A 21,374-nucleotide genomic window follows, 5' to 3' on the forward strand; every position below is an offset into this window, starting at 1 on the left:
CCACCAGTCCACCCTTTGAGCTCTGTATCTAAAAAATAAAAAGAAGACATTTAACTTGTACAGTGTGGCATTCTTATGGTCTCATGTAGTGTAGAGAAGTCCAGAGCGTTTGTGGAATGAAGCATAATCATTTGTAATTCCAGCAAATATAAATGCTTGCTGTTTCACAGCAAATGCGTGGAGTTTTTTATAGAGTCCACATCTGCAGAAGAATGAGGTCATGGAAGCAGTAACTACCTTTCAATAGAGTGCTGCAAATTGCTTTTGAAAAAAACAACAACCTGAAGAATGTGCAGAGTCTGCATTATGAACTCACTACTCTTGCAATTGTGAGATCCCGTCTAATCCTCTCTTTGCACTTCCAGGCTAATCCAATGCTTTTTCTCACCTCCTTTCCATAGTAATATCCACTTCCATTTGGCTTAAAGGTTTTTTAAGCACTTTTAATGTTGGTCACATAGATAATCAAGCATGTAAACATGTTAACTTTCTATTTTTGCAAGAAAATGGCTTATTTTCTCCTTCTCCTCACCAGTCAGGATGATGAGTGAACCTATTATTGAGTGCAACATACTATCTTGTCTGATGTGCTAAACGGAATTCAGCACATTTGTTATCTCATGCAACTATATTTAATTAAAATCAATCAATTACTTTCTATTGCTTTTAAGTCTCTACATAGTGCATTGTTTTATTTGTACCAGATATAATGTTAATTTCTGCATGACGTACTTTTAGCTCCAACGCATGATTCAGAATATATTCTAAACCCCCAGCTGTTTGCTTATTGTCTGCAGTCATCAGAATCTGCAGTAAGGCCAATCCTATATCATTATAATGCTTCCCTAGGAATTTCTCTTTGGCTGGAGGAGCTCAGCAAAGGAATTACTTGAAAATAAAAGACCATGAGCTACTACTGCATGCAACATATCTTTTTAGAGGTGTCTGTCTTCATCATTGCAAGCTCTCAATAGTGATGTAATGATCTTTGTCAAATGTAGATCCAGTTACTGCCAGCAACAGAAGGCATATGTCCTGGCCGAACAAAAGAGCACTTATTTTCACATCCCACTGATGATATTACAGGATTACATTTTTGCATAATCTTAAAAATTATTATGCAGATGTTGTGCAAATGATAAATGTTATTACAAAGAGATGCTTTGTGGAGGGAATTTAATTCTGTGCATACATTCTTATTTTAATATGCCTGGCAAATTCTGGATAATAACCCTTTCCATGTTAATGGAAGGACAGAAACAAGACTCTTGGTTGTTTCTTGTTTACAGCTTTACATATTTTACCATTTTTAATTTATAATCTCCTATCTCAGTAAAACTAAGCAGCAATGTCTGATTGTTTGGTTAGATTTTTTTTACTGGATAAATTAACTTGTACATCAGGGTTTAAGAGGTTATGAGCTGCTTAGTATGAGTTCATGACAGAAGGGGCTGAGTGAAACTACTACAAGAGTGAGGAAAAGTGAAAAGGAACACAAGGAAGTTGATTTTAGTTTACTGTCGATTGAAAGGTTGTTTTTGAGATACGAAGTTCTGCAGCTCACTATAGTGTACTGTCCGGACTTTACTAGGAGGACGTTAGATAGCACATGCCTGAAAATATATGGTAAATGGAATAACAGCTGCATCGCTATAGTAAGGGACAATATTTTTTGAAAAAAAACAACAACAACAAATGGTCTGGTAGCACTTTATAGACTAACAAAACATGTAGATGGTATCACTTCTTCAAATGACCGGATTTTTTTGATTTACTCCTAAACATTTTTCCTAGCACATATCAACTTATGCATTTCACCAGCATACCTCTAGTCCTCTTCCTCATGGTTCTGGACCTCAGCTGCAATCTGATTCTCTTACACCAGTAGAAATCTTTCTGAGGGAACTTCACTGGTCATCAGCTGGCCATCACTTTCACAGGCCACCAAATACCTCTTTTCTATAGCTGAATTTCTTTGTAATTAAATACATAGGGCTTCCTACCACCAACACTAGTTCAAAATGCCCCCAAAATTATATCTGGGATATATGCTTTACCCATCAGTAATAACTATTAGAGCAGTGTGACTAGAATGACAACACCATAAAATGAGTATTTTTGTTCTAGAGCGCCACAGGAATAATTAACGCAGTTCCATAAACATATAGGTAACCTACTTGATAACGTTTGCAGAACTGTAGATACACACTCTCCAATCATATCTCAGTAAACACAGCAACCTCCTCTATTCATTACAACCACTGTCCATAAGCATCCCTCCCTCCTTAAGCCAACCATCAGCTTCCTCCCTCATTTCATTCCTGGACTCTCTCTGGGTATGTCTACACTACCACCCTAGTTCAAACTAGGGTGGTAGTGTAGACATACCCTCAGACAGTAACACCCCAGCCATGTCCCTAACATCTAACTTAGGATCAGGGGCCCTAGTGCAACCTATGTTTTGTTGCTCTGGGAGTGGAAGGTGGCCAGTACTCCCTATCTCATGTCTTGGGGGTTATGAGGTAGGGCAAATCCTTGCCCAAGAAAGAACAAAATCATTTCTTGCCACTTTCATTAGTTTTGATTTCTAAATCTGAACCTTCAAGAGAAACTCCTCTCTCCTCTACCCATCAGCTGTGCTGCTACTCCAAAATCTCATTTTCTCCCTCCATTCATTTTTACCAGGAAATGCTTTTTTTTTAAAGCATGCAGGTATCTTAGAAAATTCCAGAACTCTAGTCACTGTTAGTTTTTCACTTTTAAAAAAAATTGAGACTTGCCTAGGCAGACAGTACTTTTTTATTTTCTTTCTTTCAGGAGACTCCTACCTCGCTCTCAGCCTGTGTTCTTCCCATGAGAAAAAGAAAAGCTCACTTTTTATTACCACCATTCTCAGCTGTAGTGTTCTGGCTGAAGAAAGGGGGGGTAAAGGGTACCACATGCTTGTGATATTGGTTCATATCTCCCTGCTTATAGGCACTAAATATATATTCTAAAACATCAGTATTCCAGTATGTTTGGTTCATGCAATTAAGAGCCTGAATATGACCCAGTCAAGTAGTTTCTAAGCATATTGTTTAAAAAATGTCTTTAATGGCTATTCATATTCATATTGTACAGCATGATATGATTTTCTTTCTTAGTCAGCATTGAAGTTGACAATGAAGAAGGCAGTGCAGCTGAGAGCGAAGACGATGACAGCAAAATAGGTAATCAGTAATGGACAATTTCAATTCTTCATTCAGACAGTTTCTTGTTGCAGTGCATGACATGAGACGTGGAGGCTTAATTCAGTTTGTGTTCTGCAGGTCCCCACTTAACAAAATGATTGGCTTTCGTGAAGAGACTCAGGCTGGATTTAAACTAATCTTCTGACGTGAAGAGCTCTTTACCAAGTTGTTCTTGATTCCATAGTTCATAAATTACTGTAATTCTGTTTTGACTGTAGTGCACTTAATTTCATATTTAAACTCCTATCTTTGGAAAACTACTCCAAGTGGTTGGAAGGCAGCAGGGAAGCCTATAAGGTGGGCTGGTAATATAATGAACTTGGTATCTTAATCTGTCATGGGAATAGGAGTGAGATGATTTGTAATGATAAAATCATAGAAAGTAGGGCAGAAAGGGTTTTGAAAGGTTAGCTTGCCCACCCACCAACAGGATGGTGAGAGTCAATGGATGAGGTTAGAGAAACCCAAGACTTCCCCGCTCCACTGGGTTCTAACCCAAGGCCTAATGAAGTAGTAATTAAAATATATGTGGTCTAAGGGGCAGGTTCTCCTGCTGGTGTCATTGGTTCACCCGTGGGTCTCTTCTGAAGTTCTCACTTTCCATGCTCTGAAGGGTCTTTCTTTCTCAGCCATCTCTGCAATTGTGGTGAATTGGTGTTGAGGACTGGGCCTGGTTGCCTGAGACATCACCAGTTTCTTGGCAAGAGGCTGCAGCTATCCACTCAGACTGAGCTAAATTGCTCCCTTGTGAGCTTAGCCTCTGCTGAGAGCAGGCCCAGCAGGGGCAGCTGAGAAGGACTCTCTGGACCCAGAGCTGCTCCTTAATCCTTACTTCCCCCATGTGGATTTGTACACCGCATCACATCCCTTCCCCCCATAGTTTTCTTTTCTCAAGATTAAACATGCCCAGGTTTTATTTTTTTTTAAAATATTTCTTCATCGGTCAGGTGGTCTAAACTTTTTATTATTTTGTTATGTCATGTGTAGCTACAGTATATCGTATTGTTAACAAATTCTCTGCAGATGTGGGAGTGACAATTGCAGACATTGACACACAACATTAACTTTCTGTTTTTGTCTTTTCCACTCCCCTGCCCATTATGGTTGTGAAGATGAAGAGGAATCTGAAAAAGAGAAAAAAGTAAATCCAAAAACCAGAAGAGGAAATGCCAGAGGTAGAGTCAGAAAAGATTCGGAAGAGGAAGAGGAGACAAGAACAGCTGGGCAGCGCAGACAGAGAAACAGGAGAGCACAGAGGAAACAGGCAGGGAAGGAGGACAGTGATTCTGATGAGGAATCCTGCAAAACCAAGAAGAACAGGGCCAATCAGATATCCAAGCAGCAGGAGCCTGATGAGGGTGCAGACAACAATAAAGGGGGCAGAAAAGGAAGAGGCAAAAATGAAACCAAACAGGAAAAAAAACCTGAGGAGAAAGGGAAGAAGGATAAGGAGAACAAGAAAAAGGATAAATCAAATAAAGGTTCAAGGTAATTATTTGCATAATCTGAAACCTATCCGAATTTATAGTTGCCCATGGCTAGCATGAATCCCTTAGGAATAAGGGCCAGTAATTTTTTTTCAGAAAAGATCAAGGCCAGAGACCCAGGGACTCGGAACCAACAGCTGAGGCCAGATTTTCAAAAGAGCTTAGTTTCCACAGCTCCCATTGTGATACTTATGGCCAGTTTCCCAAGAGCTCATCGCCAGCTATGCTGAGCTATTTTGCAAATCTGTCTATTTATTTAGGAGCCTTTGTGTAATCTGAATGCTTTTGACAATTGAGCACTCACTGTGGCCTTCTGAAAAATTCCAACGTTTGTGTTTTTTGCTAGCTCTCCTTCTTCATCTCCCACTCTCTCCACCACACCATGTTTTGTGTTTTTGAATCCCAGTCACTGAAAAGGAAGCACTTCTGTGGGTGCATCATGGAGCCAATGGAGTTAAATACATTTATCCCAATGAGCAGGGAGAGATATTCCACTTCTCTCATTTTTACATTTCACTACAGACATCAGTGCCCCCAAAGATACCCCTAAGAATCACAGGAATCAAAGGAAAGGAACCCATAATGAGAGACATGCCGTCTTGCCTTACACATTCATTCATCCCCAATTTCAGTACACTGCTGCTCCATTTCCCCTACTTGTATCAGGCCTAGAATTTATCTTTGTTCCACCTCTTTACTATGAAAATCATTATAGCATTACCCTTCCTTTTTGTGGTTTCCTGTGCTCAAGTAAATTTTACTCAGTTTGTATTCCTGACTATGCCAATTGGTATCTTCCACTACTTATTATTATTGTCTTCTGTTATGAACATTGAATAGTCACGTTAAGAAAAAAAGACCCACAGAAAATTGTAAAATTGAATGACGACAGGACTTTTTGGACTAGATTAAAAATTTCAGTATAGAGGGACATATTCATTTAGAATAAATAATCAGAAATATTATACAGGCTAGAACATACTAGATCATGGGGATATCAAGGATAACATCTGAGAAATAACTGAAGACAGTTATTTATTGCTGGAAGTACATCAAGAACATTGTCTCCTTAGACAGTAAGTGAGACACCTAATAAGATAATTTTTTTTCAACTAGGTACAAGCTCTGGGACACCAAGAGTAGAGAGTTTGTCCTTTCATCTGGCAGCAGAAGCCTCTCAGATGTCACAAAATGACATCTTTAAGATTTTCAAAAAGTAATTGTAAGGAAGTTGAAATGAGTCAAGGGACGTTTTTTAAGTTGCTTATTAGTTTCGACAGTTCCTTACAACAACAAAGGGCATTTAAAGACTGTTTATAGGCAAACACAAAATAATGAACAAACAAAGAATGAGGTGCTGATTATCAGATAGAGCATTTGCAAACCTTGGGGTAGGAAGAGAGGGTGGAAAATATGAACTCTTTAGTATGTCTATGTGGCTTAACCACAGTAATGACTATCTACTGCAGTGCTACCCAAGCTGTGGTGCATGCTCCCTTAGGGGCATGCTGAAGAACATCCAGGGGAGCACGGTGAGATCCACGTCTGTCCTCATGGTGGAAGGGGAGAGAGTGCCATCCAGCCCTGCTCTGTCCCCAGCTCCTCTCCAGCCTGCCCACAGCCACAGCTCTGACCCTGGGCCTTGACAGCCTGCTCCTGGCCCTGCTCCCAGCCATGGAGAGTCAGAGGGACAAATCCAGCTTCAGCCCTGCTTCTGGCCCTAGCTGCCAGCTGCAGCCCTTGGTAACAACCCCAGCTCCATTCCTGGCTTCAGTTCCAGACCATGGCTTCCAGAGAGTCATGACCAAAAAATGTGGGGACCATTGACCTACTGGTTAAAAAATGAAGTACTACTTCTGGCGTCTCTGGCATGCTGAGAGAAAATAAGGTATTGAAAATGAAAAAAAAAATCAAGGAAAATAAAAGTGTAACAAGGAACCTTGAAGCATTCACTGATAACTTTTTACTATGCTGTGCAAATATTTGTTTTCCCTGTTCATATTCTGTCCACAATAGTACATTACCTCTCACCTCACAATTACTTAGATCCCTTAACAGCGTCCTGTGAAATACCTTGTCAAGGTCTCTTTGAAAGCTCTGAAAACCTTTTAACTGAACCTGTTCATTGTTATAGGGCCAGACTGTGATACTCCTATACTGAATAGAGCTGTAGGAGTAGTCCCACTGACGTCATATAAGCAGTATTTTGATCTCATGGTTCCGAAAGGACAGCTCTTCTACTTGAGCTAAAGGAAAGAACTGTCAGAAATTTTTAGCCAAATTAATTTATTTTTAAAATTACAATTTAATTGAAACCATTTTGTGAAAATTTGACTGTATTTTCAATGATGTTTTTATTTTCATCTAACTAGAAGAGATAAAAAATTTAGTTAGCTTCATTTTTAATTTTGTTAAACAATTTTTGATTTTGAAATTTTTTTTTGACCATTAAAAGTCTGACATTACATTCAATAATGAGCAGTGCAACAAATAAGGGTTTTAATACATATTTTATTTTGCCTTGTTTGCAGTGAGTCATTTTGTACAGCATCTTTTCCTTACTAGCTCTGCAGTATCATGATTTATTTCTCTTACGCCCCCACACACTCCCCTTGAAACCAGCTAAAACACTTTTTATAACACAGAGATTCCCTTGTGTCAAAGGGAACCCTCCTCAGCCACTTTGATAAGAAAGATTTCTGACTGCTTTGTGCTGCTTCAGTTGGAATAGAGGCAAAAGATTTAGCCCTTCATTATAAATAGTATAATATTCAGTTCCTTATCAGTCCTTCTGTGTTTAAAAAAGAGTACTTCTTTGCACTAGTATTCAAATGCATCCTGATGCTATCAGATATCTGATTTTTGATTTTCTATACATTGTCCTAAGTCTTCATATCATTCTTCCACTTGCTCATCTCAACACCAAATAATAAATATGTCTGGTTTTCAGCAAAGATAGTTTTTTTTTCTGGAAAGGTTTTTTTAAGCAGCGTGATTTTTTAATGACCTGTTCTTGCTGAAATTTTATGGATGATGAGTTCAACTGACTTAACATTCAGCTCTCTTTAATGTGATTCTGTACTAACAATTTGGTAATTGTAGAATCCTGTTTTCTTTTTTTCTGACTCAGTCTAATGTGTTTTATAGAGTCATCTCTTTTTATATTCTTCCCACATAGCATTTGCTACCAAAGCTAGAGCTTACCGAAGAGTGAAAAAAACATGTTTTGCTGCTTTCTAAAAAGAATTTCCAATCAGGGAACAAACTATATTATGTGACTTGATCACATATTAGATCATGCATATCAAGCATCCAAAGGTGTAGTGGCAGCAAGCTATTTGCAAACAGTCTATAGTCTAAACTTTGCAGGAACAAACTATTCCTAAAACTAATCCAATTAGAAAACAGTTTCATAAAGGCCTCAGTCCATTGACAGAACATTCAAAATAAGGAAAAGCGTTAAATACACAGGATACATTGTTTTTTGTAAATTGTTTGCTCTTCTCTAGTCACCATTCTCAGCATTGATTTGAATTGAGTTCAATGATCGCTAAATATTTCCCTCCATTTGCTGCTGCAAAAAATGGTTTCTGGGACTGACGGCTATCTGTTTTTTGGTAATATATGGGAGAACAGTAAGTAGTTATTTCCACTGTTCAGGGCACTTACACTTCCCTTTCAGGGCACCTTAGGTTCCCTGCTCCTCAGCAGTCACCTCTCTTTGAGCAAGTCTACACTAGGAAATTATTTCAAAATAACTACATTCAAAATAATAACTCCCAAAATTACAAAATCAAAATAGTGTGACCACATTACAGGGGAGCCTTGAAATGAGTTGAAGGCAGGCTCTATTATTGTCAACATGGTACCTCGACTTAGAGCCCCAAGAAGCACCGAGAAGTAATTACTTTGAATGACTCTGGGGAGTAGTTATTTCGAAATAGCAGCAGTGGAGCATCCACACTAATGCTATTTCAAAATAACTATTTTGAAATAAGTATTATTCCCCGAGGAAAGCAGGAATATAGATTTTGAAATAACCAGCCCCTTATTTCAAAACAACAGGCTTTGTAATGTGGATGCGCCACTTATTTCAAAATAAGGGGGATTATTTTGAAATAACTCCCCAGTGTAGACCAGGGCTTTGCAGAGACCAATATCTCTCTTTTCTTCTTGATCAGGGATTTTTCCAGGCTGCATTGTTTCCTGCCTACACTGTGATATCTGCAGCAAGCCAGACTGCCTAAATAGGCTAGCACCTGCACTTTACTTTCTCTTCAAAGGTTATGGACATTTGTAATTGGCTGCTGCTTTATGTTGCCACATAGGGCAGCTTTTTATAAACAAACACCTTTAATCTTAAGATCAAAGTGTTACAAAGAAAGCATATTAAAAACAATTAAAAAAACTACACTCTTGCCAATAACTTACCCCAAAGATCACTCTACTACCAAAACAAGAACGCTGGTAGGATTCATTCTTTGTCTCTTGGTCTCTGGAGAATCCAGTTTGAGCTAGTAAATACAAGCCAACCCAGGATATGGTATTACACTGTGAGGGAATTGCATCCTGGCTGGTTTGCTTTCATTGCCACACACTGTTTTTCATTCCTGGCAGTGTTGTGGTAGGCCTGCTTCATGAAGTAGAACATGATCCTATTATCAACCATTCAGTTTAAACAATGGACCCCCATAAAAAAGATACATATAATCCTAGTATAATCCTGGCCCATAGTAATACATATGCTTAATACCAAACAATCTTTCAGCATCACAAGAAATTGCTGTATCTGCTACAATAATCTTTAGTCATGTTATCCAGTCCAATATTGAGGAAATGTTACCCACCACAGTCCCAATATCCAATATAATCTGAGATACCCACTAACAGTGTAGTGTTGGCTTTGCTTTACTGCAGTAGTGTATCTGGATTTATATATAATTGGAGATGGGTCACTCACTGCAATGTTGTTTGCATCTAACTGGGTTTAGACTAGGGTTTAAATTTAAGTTTCATTCTGGTTTAAGTTTGGGGTAGGGCATTGCTTGAAATCTCATTATATTTTGCTCCTAAATAGCATAAATCGTATGAAAATAGCTGATCTTGGGAGAATTCTGAGATATGTAATTTTGCAAAAGCAATTTCTCATGCAAAATTTGCATACTCTCACATGAACAGATAGATGGTGTCACAAGATTTTGGCCACATATAAATTGGACCCAGCAAATAAGACCCTTTTGACCCAAACCCCTACAGTGGGGCAGAAATCCAGAGATTAGAATACAACACTCCCTTCCCCCAAATTCAAAGGGTTTCAGAGCTGAGATTCTGGTTGTAGTCCCTCAGACTGTATAAAACATGAATAATTTAAAAAAGCCATATGCTCTGCTTTTCCGTATTAATAATAAAATGGATGATAGTCATTATTGCAATTTATAGACCAGATTATGACTAGTGCTGTTCTGGCATCAGGAAAGAGAGAGTGAGGGTATAGCTCTTCCTACTCCAAACAAGTCTGGGGCTCCTGGACACACTCCATCCCTCAGAAGGAATTCTGTTTTAATCATAAAATGGCAGGGATATGGTTCGCTCAAAACTGCAGTTTGAAAGAAACGCCTCTCTCCCCTGGGTTTAAACACCCTTATTAAAAAGAACCTTCACGATGTTCCAGATTGGGTTTCCTTACATGAACCTTTACATCTAACAGATTGGTTTACCTAGGAGGAGCAGATCTCTTGCTCTGTAAAGGCCCGATCCACAGCCCCTTGAAGTCAATGGAAACATTCCCATCGGCCTCACAGGGCTTTGGATCAGGTCCTATATCTCTGTTGCTGTCATAGTGCAGCTCAGTTTCAGTATTTCAAGCTCCAAATACTTCATTTCAGGTTCAGGGTTAAGGAAATTCAAGTTCAGAGTTACAATTGCAAGACACACACCTAGAGGATCATCTAGTGTTTCAAGTTAAGGAATTAGTACCAAATATCTGCCTCGATGAAACCTTCAATCACACTCACATTTTGAAACTTACTGTATTTATCCCTCCACTTCTGTTTGAAGCTCTGAATCTGAGTCTGAAGAGGAGCCAATTACAGAGGAAGAATTGGCCAAGCTGAAGGAAGAGGTAGAAGAGAAAAAGAAACTAATTGCCACATTGCGAAACAAGCCCTGGAAGATGAAAAAGAAACTAGACATCCTGAAGTATGATCAGATTCATAATGAATAACACTGTCCCTGTAGTGTTTGTACTGCATACTCTCTTGTTGTTTTTCCTCTCATTTTATCTTTTTTTCTATATCTTTCTATTTCTTCTCTATGTTGAACTTTAAACATAGCCCCCATAAGAGATCAGGCTCTTCTTATTTTTTTTCTCTGACAGTCCATCCTTGGGATTCAAGTGGCATTGTGTTACTGCTCCTTCACCTCCTTAGATCGGGGGTAAAAATGATAAAAGAGTCAGATTTGTTTTGTAGGGGTACGTCTAAACTACATGGCTCCGTCGACGGAGCCATGTAGATTTGTTGTTTTGGCAAAGTCAAATGAAGCCGCGATTTAAATGATCGCGGCTTCATTTAAATTTACATGGCTGCCGCGCTGAGCCGACAAACAGCTGATCAGCTGTTTGTCCGCTCAGCGCGCTAGTCTGGACGCTCCCCTGTCGACATCAAAGCCCTTTGTCGGCAGCCCCAGTAAACCTCATCCCACGAGGAATAACGGGGCTGCCGACAAAGGGCTTTGATGTCGACAGGGGAGTGTCCAGACTAGCGCACTGAGCGGACAAACAGCTAATCAGCTGTTTGTCGGCTCAGCACAGCAGCCATGTAAATTTAAATGAAGCCGCGATCATTTAAATCGCAGCTTCATTTGACTTTGCCAAAACAACAAATCTACATGCCTCTGGCGACAGAGGCATGTAGTCTAGACACAGCCTAGGATTCCGCTACACACCCTCATCAGAACTTTCTGATCATGATAGTTTCCCATAATTTTCTTTGGAGGTGTCCTGAGTGCCCTCTGATGGTTTGTGTTGGCTGCAGTGTTAGCATATATTTCAAGATTTGTGGAAAAATTATCTTCCTCTTCTCTGCCTCTTAAACTGTGGGTGGGACCATGCCCACAGTTTGGGAAGGTACTACCTTCCCCTGCCTCTTATACCCGCTGCCCATATCTGAAGTCTTTACATTAAGACCAGATCCTTTTAAGATACATGTAGTAACTTGTGGGCTTGACACAGAAATCACTTATTGAATTTCTATGGCCTGTATTATGTGAAAGGTCAGACTAGATTGAGGTGGGCAATAGTTTTTAAAAGGGAGCCACTTCCCTCCTCTTTCCCCTCCCCCTAGAGAAAAAACACCAGCTGTTTTAAAACATCTGGCAGTTCTCTCTAGGCGCCTAGGAGGAGGAGACCTCGTACACTACCCCTACCCCCAGGCCAATCAGTGCCTGTGGGTGGGGGAGTGTGCGAAGTCTCCTCACCCCCGCAAGAGAACGTGGCAGCTAGAGTCAGATGCCAGCACTTCTAAAACAGCTGGTGTGTCTCTCTAGCCACTGCACACTCTTGCGGGGGTTTGGAGACTTCACGTGCTCTCCTATCTCCAGGCTCTGTTTGGCCTGGGGGAGCGGCAGGTCAGCCGCGGGCTGGATCCAGCAGTTTAGTGGGCCGGATCTGGCCTGTGGAGGGCCCTTTGCCCACCCCTGGATTAGATGATCATAATGGTCACTTCTGGCCACTTTATGATCTGTAGGTTTATGAACTGCATTGTAACCAGTCCCCTGATTTTACTACTACTATCATACAGGTGGATATGCTCTCTAGTGTCTGTCAAAGTTCTCTCATTGTTTTAGAAACTGTTAAACCTCATTCCAGGAGGAATAACAGCTAATTTGAATTAGGGCTTTACTTCAAACTCCCATTTCGGTGCCGCGTGTAGACGCGGACAGTTATTCCGGGCTACTCAATTTCCAAAATGGCGACCGCCCGGGAATATGCTAATGAAGTGTGGGATATTTAAATCTCGTGCTTCATTTGCAATTTCAGTAATAGGTCGAACTAGGGAGCTAGTGTAGACATACCCTTAGATACTTTTGAAAATGTTACCACTTGACGCCTGATTTTAATAACCCAAGTTTGAGAATGTTGGATTTTTAATTTAATTTTATTTTTATTAAATAATTTGCTCCATCCTTGCCGGGTAGCTATACCATCTGACTAACTGAGCTGGGAGCGGAGTGGTGCAATTCATATCAAATAGTTGTTACCCGAAGGAATTGGCTATGTATACCAATGCACTAGAACATTGGCTCCCAACCGCTGGTCTGCGGACTGGTGCTGGTCTGTGAACCACTGGCTGCTGGAAAGTGGCAGCTGCCAGAGCTGAAGCCGACTGTTCACAGTGGTCCAGCTCCAGACACTGTGGTGGCTGATTTTGCCTGGTGGTATGCTGGGGCTGAGGTGGTGGCAGCAGAAGGAGGTAGAGCAGGAGGCGCCTCCCTCCCCCCTCCCACCCAAGTAAGATGGCAGCTTGGCTGGGGCTCTGCACTTCTTCCCACGCCTCTATCCATGGGGGTGTGAGAGGTGCTTGGGGAGGGAGGGGGCATGAAGAAGGAGGCCGCCAATGGCCATGCTTCCTGGGGGGGGCAGCCTCACTTTGGGGAGTGCAGGAGTGGGATGGTGTTAAAGGAGTGTTGGGTGAGGAAGTGGTGAGTCATGGGGCAAGGGGTGAGGCATGGGCTGTAGGGGTCAGAGGTTAAAGGATCAAAGGGCACAGGATGTAGGGGTGAGGGGTCAAAGGGTGTTAGGCACTGGGGAGCAAAGGGTTGGGTTGGGGCTAGGCAGAGAGGCAACATTGTATTTACAGAGTCATTATTTGCATAATGACTATGCAAATAAAACATTACCAATCTGCCAAAACTTTGTGAATGGATTTGCCATCTGCGGTACAAAAAAGGTTGGGAACCACTGCTCTAGGATATGTCTACACTGCATAGATTTTCCAAAAAATGGCTAGTTTTCTGAAAAAACCTCACTTACGTCCACACTGCAAACATGTTCTTTCAAAAAAAAAAAAAATCAAAAGAACAGAGGGGTTTTTCTGACATTGGTAAACCTCTTTGTATGAGGAAGAAGACTTTTTCCAAAAGAGCTCTTTCGGAAAAAGGCGTGTGTGGACGTGGAAGAGGGAGTTCTTTCGAAAGAAGAGGAAAGAAGAAAAAGCACAGGTGCCCTGGTGGCCACTTTGTCCATAGTAATCACAGCTTAAATGAGAGATAGCGTCCATTCAGTGTGGACATTATCTTTTGAAAAAGCAGATCGCTTTTTCGATGCAGTTTTGCTTTGTAGACGCTCTCTTTAGAAAGAAGTTTTTTCAGAAGATCTCTCAGAAAATCTTCTTCCAAAAGAAGTCTACAGTCTAGACATAGCCCTAGAGTTAGGGGGGGGGAGAGGGTCGAGTTGTCCATTTACTTAATTAAATCTTGACAAAGTGAGATTTTATTGGAGGTTGTCTCAGCATTCTCTCCATTTCCTTTGCTTTATTTTTTCTTTGGGGAAAAATCATTAACACAGAAGCTTCTGTTCAACTTTGATGACCATGTTAGAGTACTAAATGAGCCTCACACTGACTACAAAAAGTGATCACATTGTAAAGAATTTCATTCTGTTTTAGAAGGAAGTGTGTTGTTTTGTTATTTGCTCTTTACCTTCATTCCAAAAATGTGTGAAATATACATTTTTAATGCGCAGGTGCAGAACTAGAATACACAAAGGAAGACACTTACTATTACATTAAGGTCTGGCTTCCAAGTGAACGGTTTTTGGTCCTATGGCGATAGGACCACATTTGAAAACTGAGTTTCTATATTTGATTCTGGAGAACAGTTCTAATTCTCATTGTTGACACAGGTTTATGGTTTACAGACACAAAGTATACATTGTCTAATCTACAGAGGCCATTAATTGCTATGTAGTCAGAGCACAGTCTATTTCATTACCATGCAATCTTGCAATTATACAATAATATGCCTTACAACTATATTGAGTAGTTTTTATATTTAGGGAAAACTTTAAACAAGGAAGTAGTCAAGTCAATGCCATTGTGTGAACTATAATTAAATGAATGACAACAGAATATGAAGGAGATGGCAGACATAGATCAAACCCGTATCCAATAACTTGGGAGTGTCTGTAGGAATGGTGACAAAGGATGTTTGGGAGGGCCCCTAAAACATAATTGCTTCATATCAAATAAAAAGAGGAGGGAGAGACTCCGGAGGCTGTTAAAAGCAGCACGCAACAGGGAAAGCAGAGCCCAGGAGCTGGGGCTCGGTTCCATTGAAATCAATAGTAGCCCTCTGAATCCTGTGGGATCAGTGCAGTAGGGACCCGTGAACAATTTTCAGTGGATGATTTCTAAATAAGAGGGGAGGTGGCTGGGAGAGGCCGTTTAGACTTTGTTTTTTTTCTCCAGTTGCTTTACTTTCCAAATCAAGAGTAGCCATAAAAATAGATGTATTGTCCCAGAATATTCTATAAATACAGCATGACAAGACACAATCGCGAACTTCAGTGGGACAAAGGAAAAGATACTCTTCTGCTATTAGCTTCATTCCCCCTCCTGCCCCATATCTGTACTTCGATTCTGTTGGAATGATCTTATTGGCAGTCACCAAACCCAAATTAAATGGCACTATCATTTGTCCCTTATTACTGCTGAACCACTTTCTAAGTGAGCTGCCACCTGGCAACAGTTGTGTTGCTGTCAACTTTTAGCCAGTCTTTTTAAGGCTGACTTGGAGAAGTTCAAAGTGATCAATATTAATAGGACATTTCTTTTTAATGACTTTTTACATGTTGGTGACTGAAACCTTCCTGAACTGTTACTGAAAAACGTGAGCGATCCACTTGAATCCTGTTCACCAGCAGCAACCTCTTAGTGCTGTAATACATCCTCTACTTTGTAAATGCTGAACTGTCCTACATGCAATGTAGCTAGCACTTTGGAAGCTGCAACCTAATACCTAAGATTAATAATTAACTTGGGCTACTTAAGGGCAATACTACCTGGCCCCATGAAATATTTAGTAGCTCCTTGTATTGGTAATTAGATTAATAAGTTTTCTCTGAACCAAAAAAGCTCTCACAATTAGGTAAAGGAGTACACCTTGGGCCTGTCTTACACTATTGATAATTTACCTATAACATGACACCAGTGATTACAAAGCTCACTTTCACTTTTCTGTGTTGTTTTTGGCAATTCCTCCTATCAGTGGGGTTGTATCACTTAGCATATAGTGCGTAATATTTTTGAAGATGCTTCTCAGAAAATGAGCAGATGGGATTTAATAAATTGTTGCAGTGACAGGACTGATCTTCCTGTCCATCTCACTTTCCTTAGCATAAAGTGAAGAGGCTTCTTAAGATTCTCCAGGGATGTACAAATAAATAAAGTTCTTATTCTCAAAGGTAGGGACTGAGACAAAGGGCTTTTCAAAAATATGCCTAGAAATAATAAGGTGCCTCATGTACAAACATGTAGAAGACAGGGAAATACATTTGTTGGCTGGATATAACCTGATAGTTGCATGTTCAGAGCCAGCCAGGACACAGGAAGTTTAGCAGGGAGTGGGGGAGAATTTCCTTAGTTTTCCCCCTGGACTAGAAATCCCTCACAGCAACTAAATCAGAAGTAACCCATTTTAATTCACTGGGGTATCCCAGTACAAAGCCACTGAGAGTTTCTGGGGGGAGAAGGTCTGAGCAGGAGCAAGGAGAAAGCACTGTTCAGTAACTATTTAATAGCTACAGCATCACATAGGGCTTATGTGCTTTCATTATTCGTTTCCTTGAATTTTTACTGCAGACATATTCCCTGCCCCATCGCCCACAGGCCCCTTTTCAAGCTCTACTCCACCACTAGATTTGTTTGTCATATCTCTTGTTAAATACTCTAATGGGAATTTTTCATGGAATTAAATTGTTACTGAGATTTGCACGCAACTACCTATTAAATAGGGACTTGAAATTAGGCATGCAAGTATTCCTGAATGCAGCTGGATTGCAGCAGAGCCCAGAATGGCTTCTCCATATATTTTCCTGGGCCAGGGTTTCCCCATAAGAATGTTATTCATTGGCTCTTCCTAAAGCTGTAATGAGTGTACAAAAATGCTCTTTAAAAGTCAGTTCTAAGCCAACCTGCACCACCTACTCCAGAAGAAGGTACGTATGTAAAATATCTAGTGTAACTTTTGAGATTTCAAGTGCTTTCATTCTGATACAAGATGCTGGATAGTGTAGAGCTTGTTCCATTTACCAACCAATACCATGTAATCTATATTTGCTTTTGTTTGCTGTGGGATGTGGGAGAGGCTTCTGAGTGGTTCTTTAACAGGAATGGTGAGTGCAAAGGTATTTAGATTCTGACAGGCAAATAGCTCAGCATTAAATATACAGTTAACCCCGGGTAAAGTAAAGGGTCCCCTTCTATTTAAAACAGAATATCTGCCTAAGTGGATAAGTATGACCCAATGTGTTTAGTAAAGTTAAGCCCTTAAAATACAGAGAAATTAAATACTGTCCTGCAGATAAGGGATTTTCATAACATATACAAGGAACCACCAGTGGCCTTGTTAGACAGCTGAAAAGATATGGCCTAACAGATAATAATAAAGGAGGGAGGGGCTAAATGAAAGAGAGAGGGGGAAGGAGAGCTTTATTGGGGGAAGTCATGGGAACACTCCAGCAGTAGTCCAGGAAACCTGGATCACTACATCTAAAGGGCAAGAATTTAGTTTGAACTAGAAATCTGCATCCATCTTGCAGAAAGAAATAACCTGCCACTCCCTCGTCCTAGCCAAAGAATCTAGCACTTAGAGAGGAATGACATACTATATTCTAATGCAGAGGAGAACACATAAAAGACATTTAATATAACATTCTTAGCATTATAATCAAACGTTTCCAGTTTGCATCCTTGGATTTAACTGAAGCATTGAATTAGTTATCTAAGAATACACGTGTTTATAAAATTTGCCAGTGGAAAATAGTTTCTTTGTTTGGGCTTAGCTAAACTCATGCTCATTTTATAACAGAAAAGAGGATTTCTGGAGAATTTCTGTGCTCAGCTATGTATGTAGGAAGATCTAACGTATACTAGGGAGAAAATGTTTTCACCCTAGTGATGCTGTGTCAGTCTTTTGTTTGACTATTATCCTTCTGATTCTCTACTCTCCTCTTGTTTCACTTTGAGAATTGTAAGTGTTAATGTTGAAGACTGGAACAGTCAAATAAAGTCGGTAGTTTCTTCAGTCCTTTCACAATCTGGGTCTCGTGTTTGGATATAAAGTCTCCACAAATCAACTAATGCCACAGTAAATGTCTTGATAGTGATTCATTAGGTGACACTCTTCCTTCTTAATTGAACAAAGGGGCTACTTCTGAACACTTGTCATTAAATTCCCACAATATTTTTCATAATAAGAGAGATTAGCTTTGGTTTATGTGGCAATGCTGAGCTAGCTAATCTTCTTCTTCTTCTTCTTCTTATATAAACATCACCTGCAGCTTTTGTGATGTTTTGACACATTGCAATGTTTTTGTTTCCATGTGTATTAAACCTGTGGGTAGCAGATCTATTGTTAATAACTCCAGTCAGAGGGACTCAGGCAATTAACCTGTTTGCACAGCTTCCAGAAAATAACTGCACCACAATAAATAACTAGCATTTCTTTAGTCACCAAATACCTATACAGTCAGATTTGCTGACTACCATCAATATAATATTTTTGATGGGACTGTGAAAACATTTGATTTTACGAAGTCTATTTTCTTTTATATAGTACTAGAGGATTTACCCAAGTGTTGTTCGGATCCTTTTTATTTTTCTTCATTTAAATCATTGATCTGGGGTGGGGCTGGTGATGAGGAGTTTAGTATGCAGGATGCTCCAGGGAGAGAGGACAACCCCAGCCCTCTTTCACTGCAGCACCTTGGGGCCAGGGGAAAAGTGCCTGTCCATAGCTACTGCAGCTGCAGCAGGCACAGTTTGGGGAGGAATGCCTGTCTTTCAGCTGGGGGACAGACCGAGATACAGACGGAAGCATAAACAGACAAATTTCCCTGCCTTCTGCTTCCCCAATAGGGTTATAGCTATCCTCATCCTCATCTGTCCCCTTGCTCCCTGCTGTGATCATTCTGCAGTATAACTGTCCCTGCTAGCAGAACCCTCTCTGCCCATTTTATGAGAAACAATCACATTCCAGGCACATTCTATTGTCCTGGCACAACCAAACCCTCACCTTGTTTTAAGTCATGATAAGAGAAAGCTGCATACTAAATATGGTGGTCCTAGCTCTTACCATTTAGGTGGAAGTTCTGAACAGCCAGGGCTCATCTAGACTATGCTAGAGTGTTGAAAAATGAGGTTTACGAGACTTTTCGAAAAATGACGGGGCTTGCCAGAAAAGCCGTGTCCAAACTACTTTCACTTTCAAAAGCTCTTTCGTAGTCTTGATGAGCCCCCAGACACTCAGACAGATAAACTCTCTCAAATATATAGTAGACTTTAGACCTGGTCATTCAGTAGTTAAAGCAGCCACTTCTCTTCAGTAAAAGTACTTGCCTTTGTATGTCTTAGAGTTCATGCTCACAAACGAGAATAAAATGGGGGTGAAGATGATGAGTAAAATGACTGGTGTCACCTGATCACCATTTTAATATGCGGACATTATACTATATCTTATAAATATGTGAAAGGAACGCTCTTTTCTCCTTTTCATTCTTATCTCCTAGCTGTCTCACTAGGGAATACTTTAATAATTTTGTCAGTCAAAACTCCCATCTTCTGGAGCCAATTGAAACCATAATTATGAAAAATTGATTCAGGGTGGTACAATAAAATAAGACATGTGTGGACTATATATAGTCTAGAAGAGAACTGACACAAGGGAACCCTGATTACAGTCTATAAAAATGTTCAAGGTAACAATTAAAATGAAGAATAATTCATAGTGTTCCAGTGGATGAACAGATTAGGACCAATGCCTGAAGAAACAGAAATATTTCTTAAGAAGCAGCACTACTGGGGAATAGGCTAGATTACAGAACAAGACACTGTGACTACAGATATTCAAGAATAGGCTAGCTAACATTAGCAGGAATTAAGTAAGGATCAATTCTGGAAAATGCAGTTGGCTCAGCAGACTAGATGACTCAACTTGTTTTCCTCTGGTTGCACTAACTGTGATAAATTTTCCAGAAAATGCGAAGTATAAGAGTATCATTAAGAGAACAGTGATATATAAGCATCCAATGAAGAGTTATAGGACATCCTTTTAAAAGTTTAAGTGGCAGGAATTCCTGGTTTTACAATAATATTATATGTATGTCTCTTGGTCCTTATTTCTCAGGGAAGCCCAGCTTTTTGTAGAAAAATTTGAAGGTGCCCTTGGAAAAGGAAAAGGGAAAAAGTTTTACGCATACAAAGTGATGATGACAAAGGTAAAGATTTTATTTAATCCATTTTGTACATGGCAAAAACAATAGACTATTATAGATTACCACTCACCATACCTTAACAAATTCCACCCCATTCTTCACGTGAATTTTAATCTCCCATTGTCCCAAAGCAAATGTTAATCAAACCTCTACCTGCTGTTTCTGATCTATCTTCAAGACACTCCCAATTTGTTCCATCAAGAGTTCCATCCTGGGGAGATTAAAAAATGGATTATGGGTTAGGCCTAAAATAAAGAAAGCTGATGAAAATCATGCTCCTTGAGAAGATTCAGAATGTTTTGCTTTCCCCATTGCAGCAGAAAAACTCATTGCATATGGCAAACCTGCAGCTTACGTATTAAACTGGAACTGTTCCCTGCTCCTTCATATAGTGCTTGGACGCATTGTCTCTTTGCATCAGAGCTGAGAGAATGCTGAAAAAAAAAATCAGTGCAAATATTTTTTTAAGTTTTAAAACAAATATTGCTTCAACCATGGTCGCTATCAATTTGGCTTCAGTTTCTGTAGACATTTGCGCAACCACATTTCACTAGCATTAATGTTCATCAAAAAACCCACAACAAATTTTCTATTTTGACATTCCGAAATATTCCTGGAAAGCCTGATTATAATAATTACATTCTTCCAGTTGTGGGTCAGAGACAGTACCAACTACAACTAAGAAGTACAGTTTGAATTTCAGATTTGGAATAAAGTATGTTAAATGATCAGAAGCAGATTTCAACTCAGATAATCATAGAATCATAATAGTGAAGAAAAATCACAATCTGCTCAGACATTGCAGAGAGAGAGAAGAGGGCATGTCAAGGCTGTTCTCCACTCTGGCACTTCAAGTGCTGAATATGGAGGCCCACAAAAGACTTGAAAACACCCTGGCACTAAGGCCTCTCTTTAAAAACTCCCCAAGGTCACAGATTCCCTAACCTTGGATTGGTATCGCTGTCACGACCTGAATGGAAAAACCCGTTTGAGAACCCTGGAAGATGCATTTGGTAATTTCTTCCAGTGGGGTACCCTTCAGCTCTTTAATGCTCCTCCTGGAGAGAATTTAAGAAAACTGTAATTTTTTTTAAATAGCTCACCTTGCATGTGCACACAGAACCTCCTCCCTTCTAGCACACAGGAATAACACCATGGTCTTAACAA

At 40.0% G+C, this 21,374-nt stretch overlaps 1 protein-coding gene across 1 annotated transcript in view; it reads left to right on the forward strand.

Moving 5' to 3' along the window:
- Positions 1-4,281: 4,281 nt before the first annotated feature.
- TMC1 (transmembrane channel like 1) overlaps positions 4,282-21,374 on the forward strand; it is a gene marked incomplete at its 5' end in the record, with an annotated part of 69,509 nt that continues 52,416 nt past the window's right edge. The window contains 3 exons of the mRNA XM_075932632.2: positions 4,282-4,718; positions 10,775-10,915; positions 20,120-20,210. Coding sequence (XP_075788747.2) covers positions 4,282-4,718; positions 10,775-10,915; positions 20,120-20,210 — 669 coding nt within the window. The remainder of the gene's footprint in view (positions 4,719-10,774; positions 10,916-20,119; positions 20,211-21,374) is intronic.

The sequence above is a fragment of the Pelodiscus sinensis genome, chromosome 6 (assembly GCF_052426305.1).
Source record: "Pelodiscus sinensis isolate ZL-2025 chromosome 6, ASM5242630v1, whole genome shotgun sequence".
Classification (NCBI taxonomy): domain Eukaryota; kingdom Metazoa; phylum Chordata; order Testudines; family Trionychidae; genus Pelodiscus; species Pelodiscus sinensis.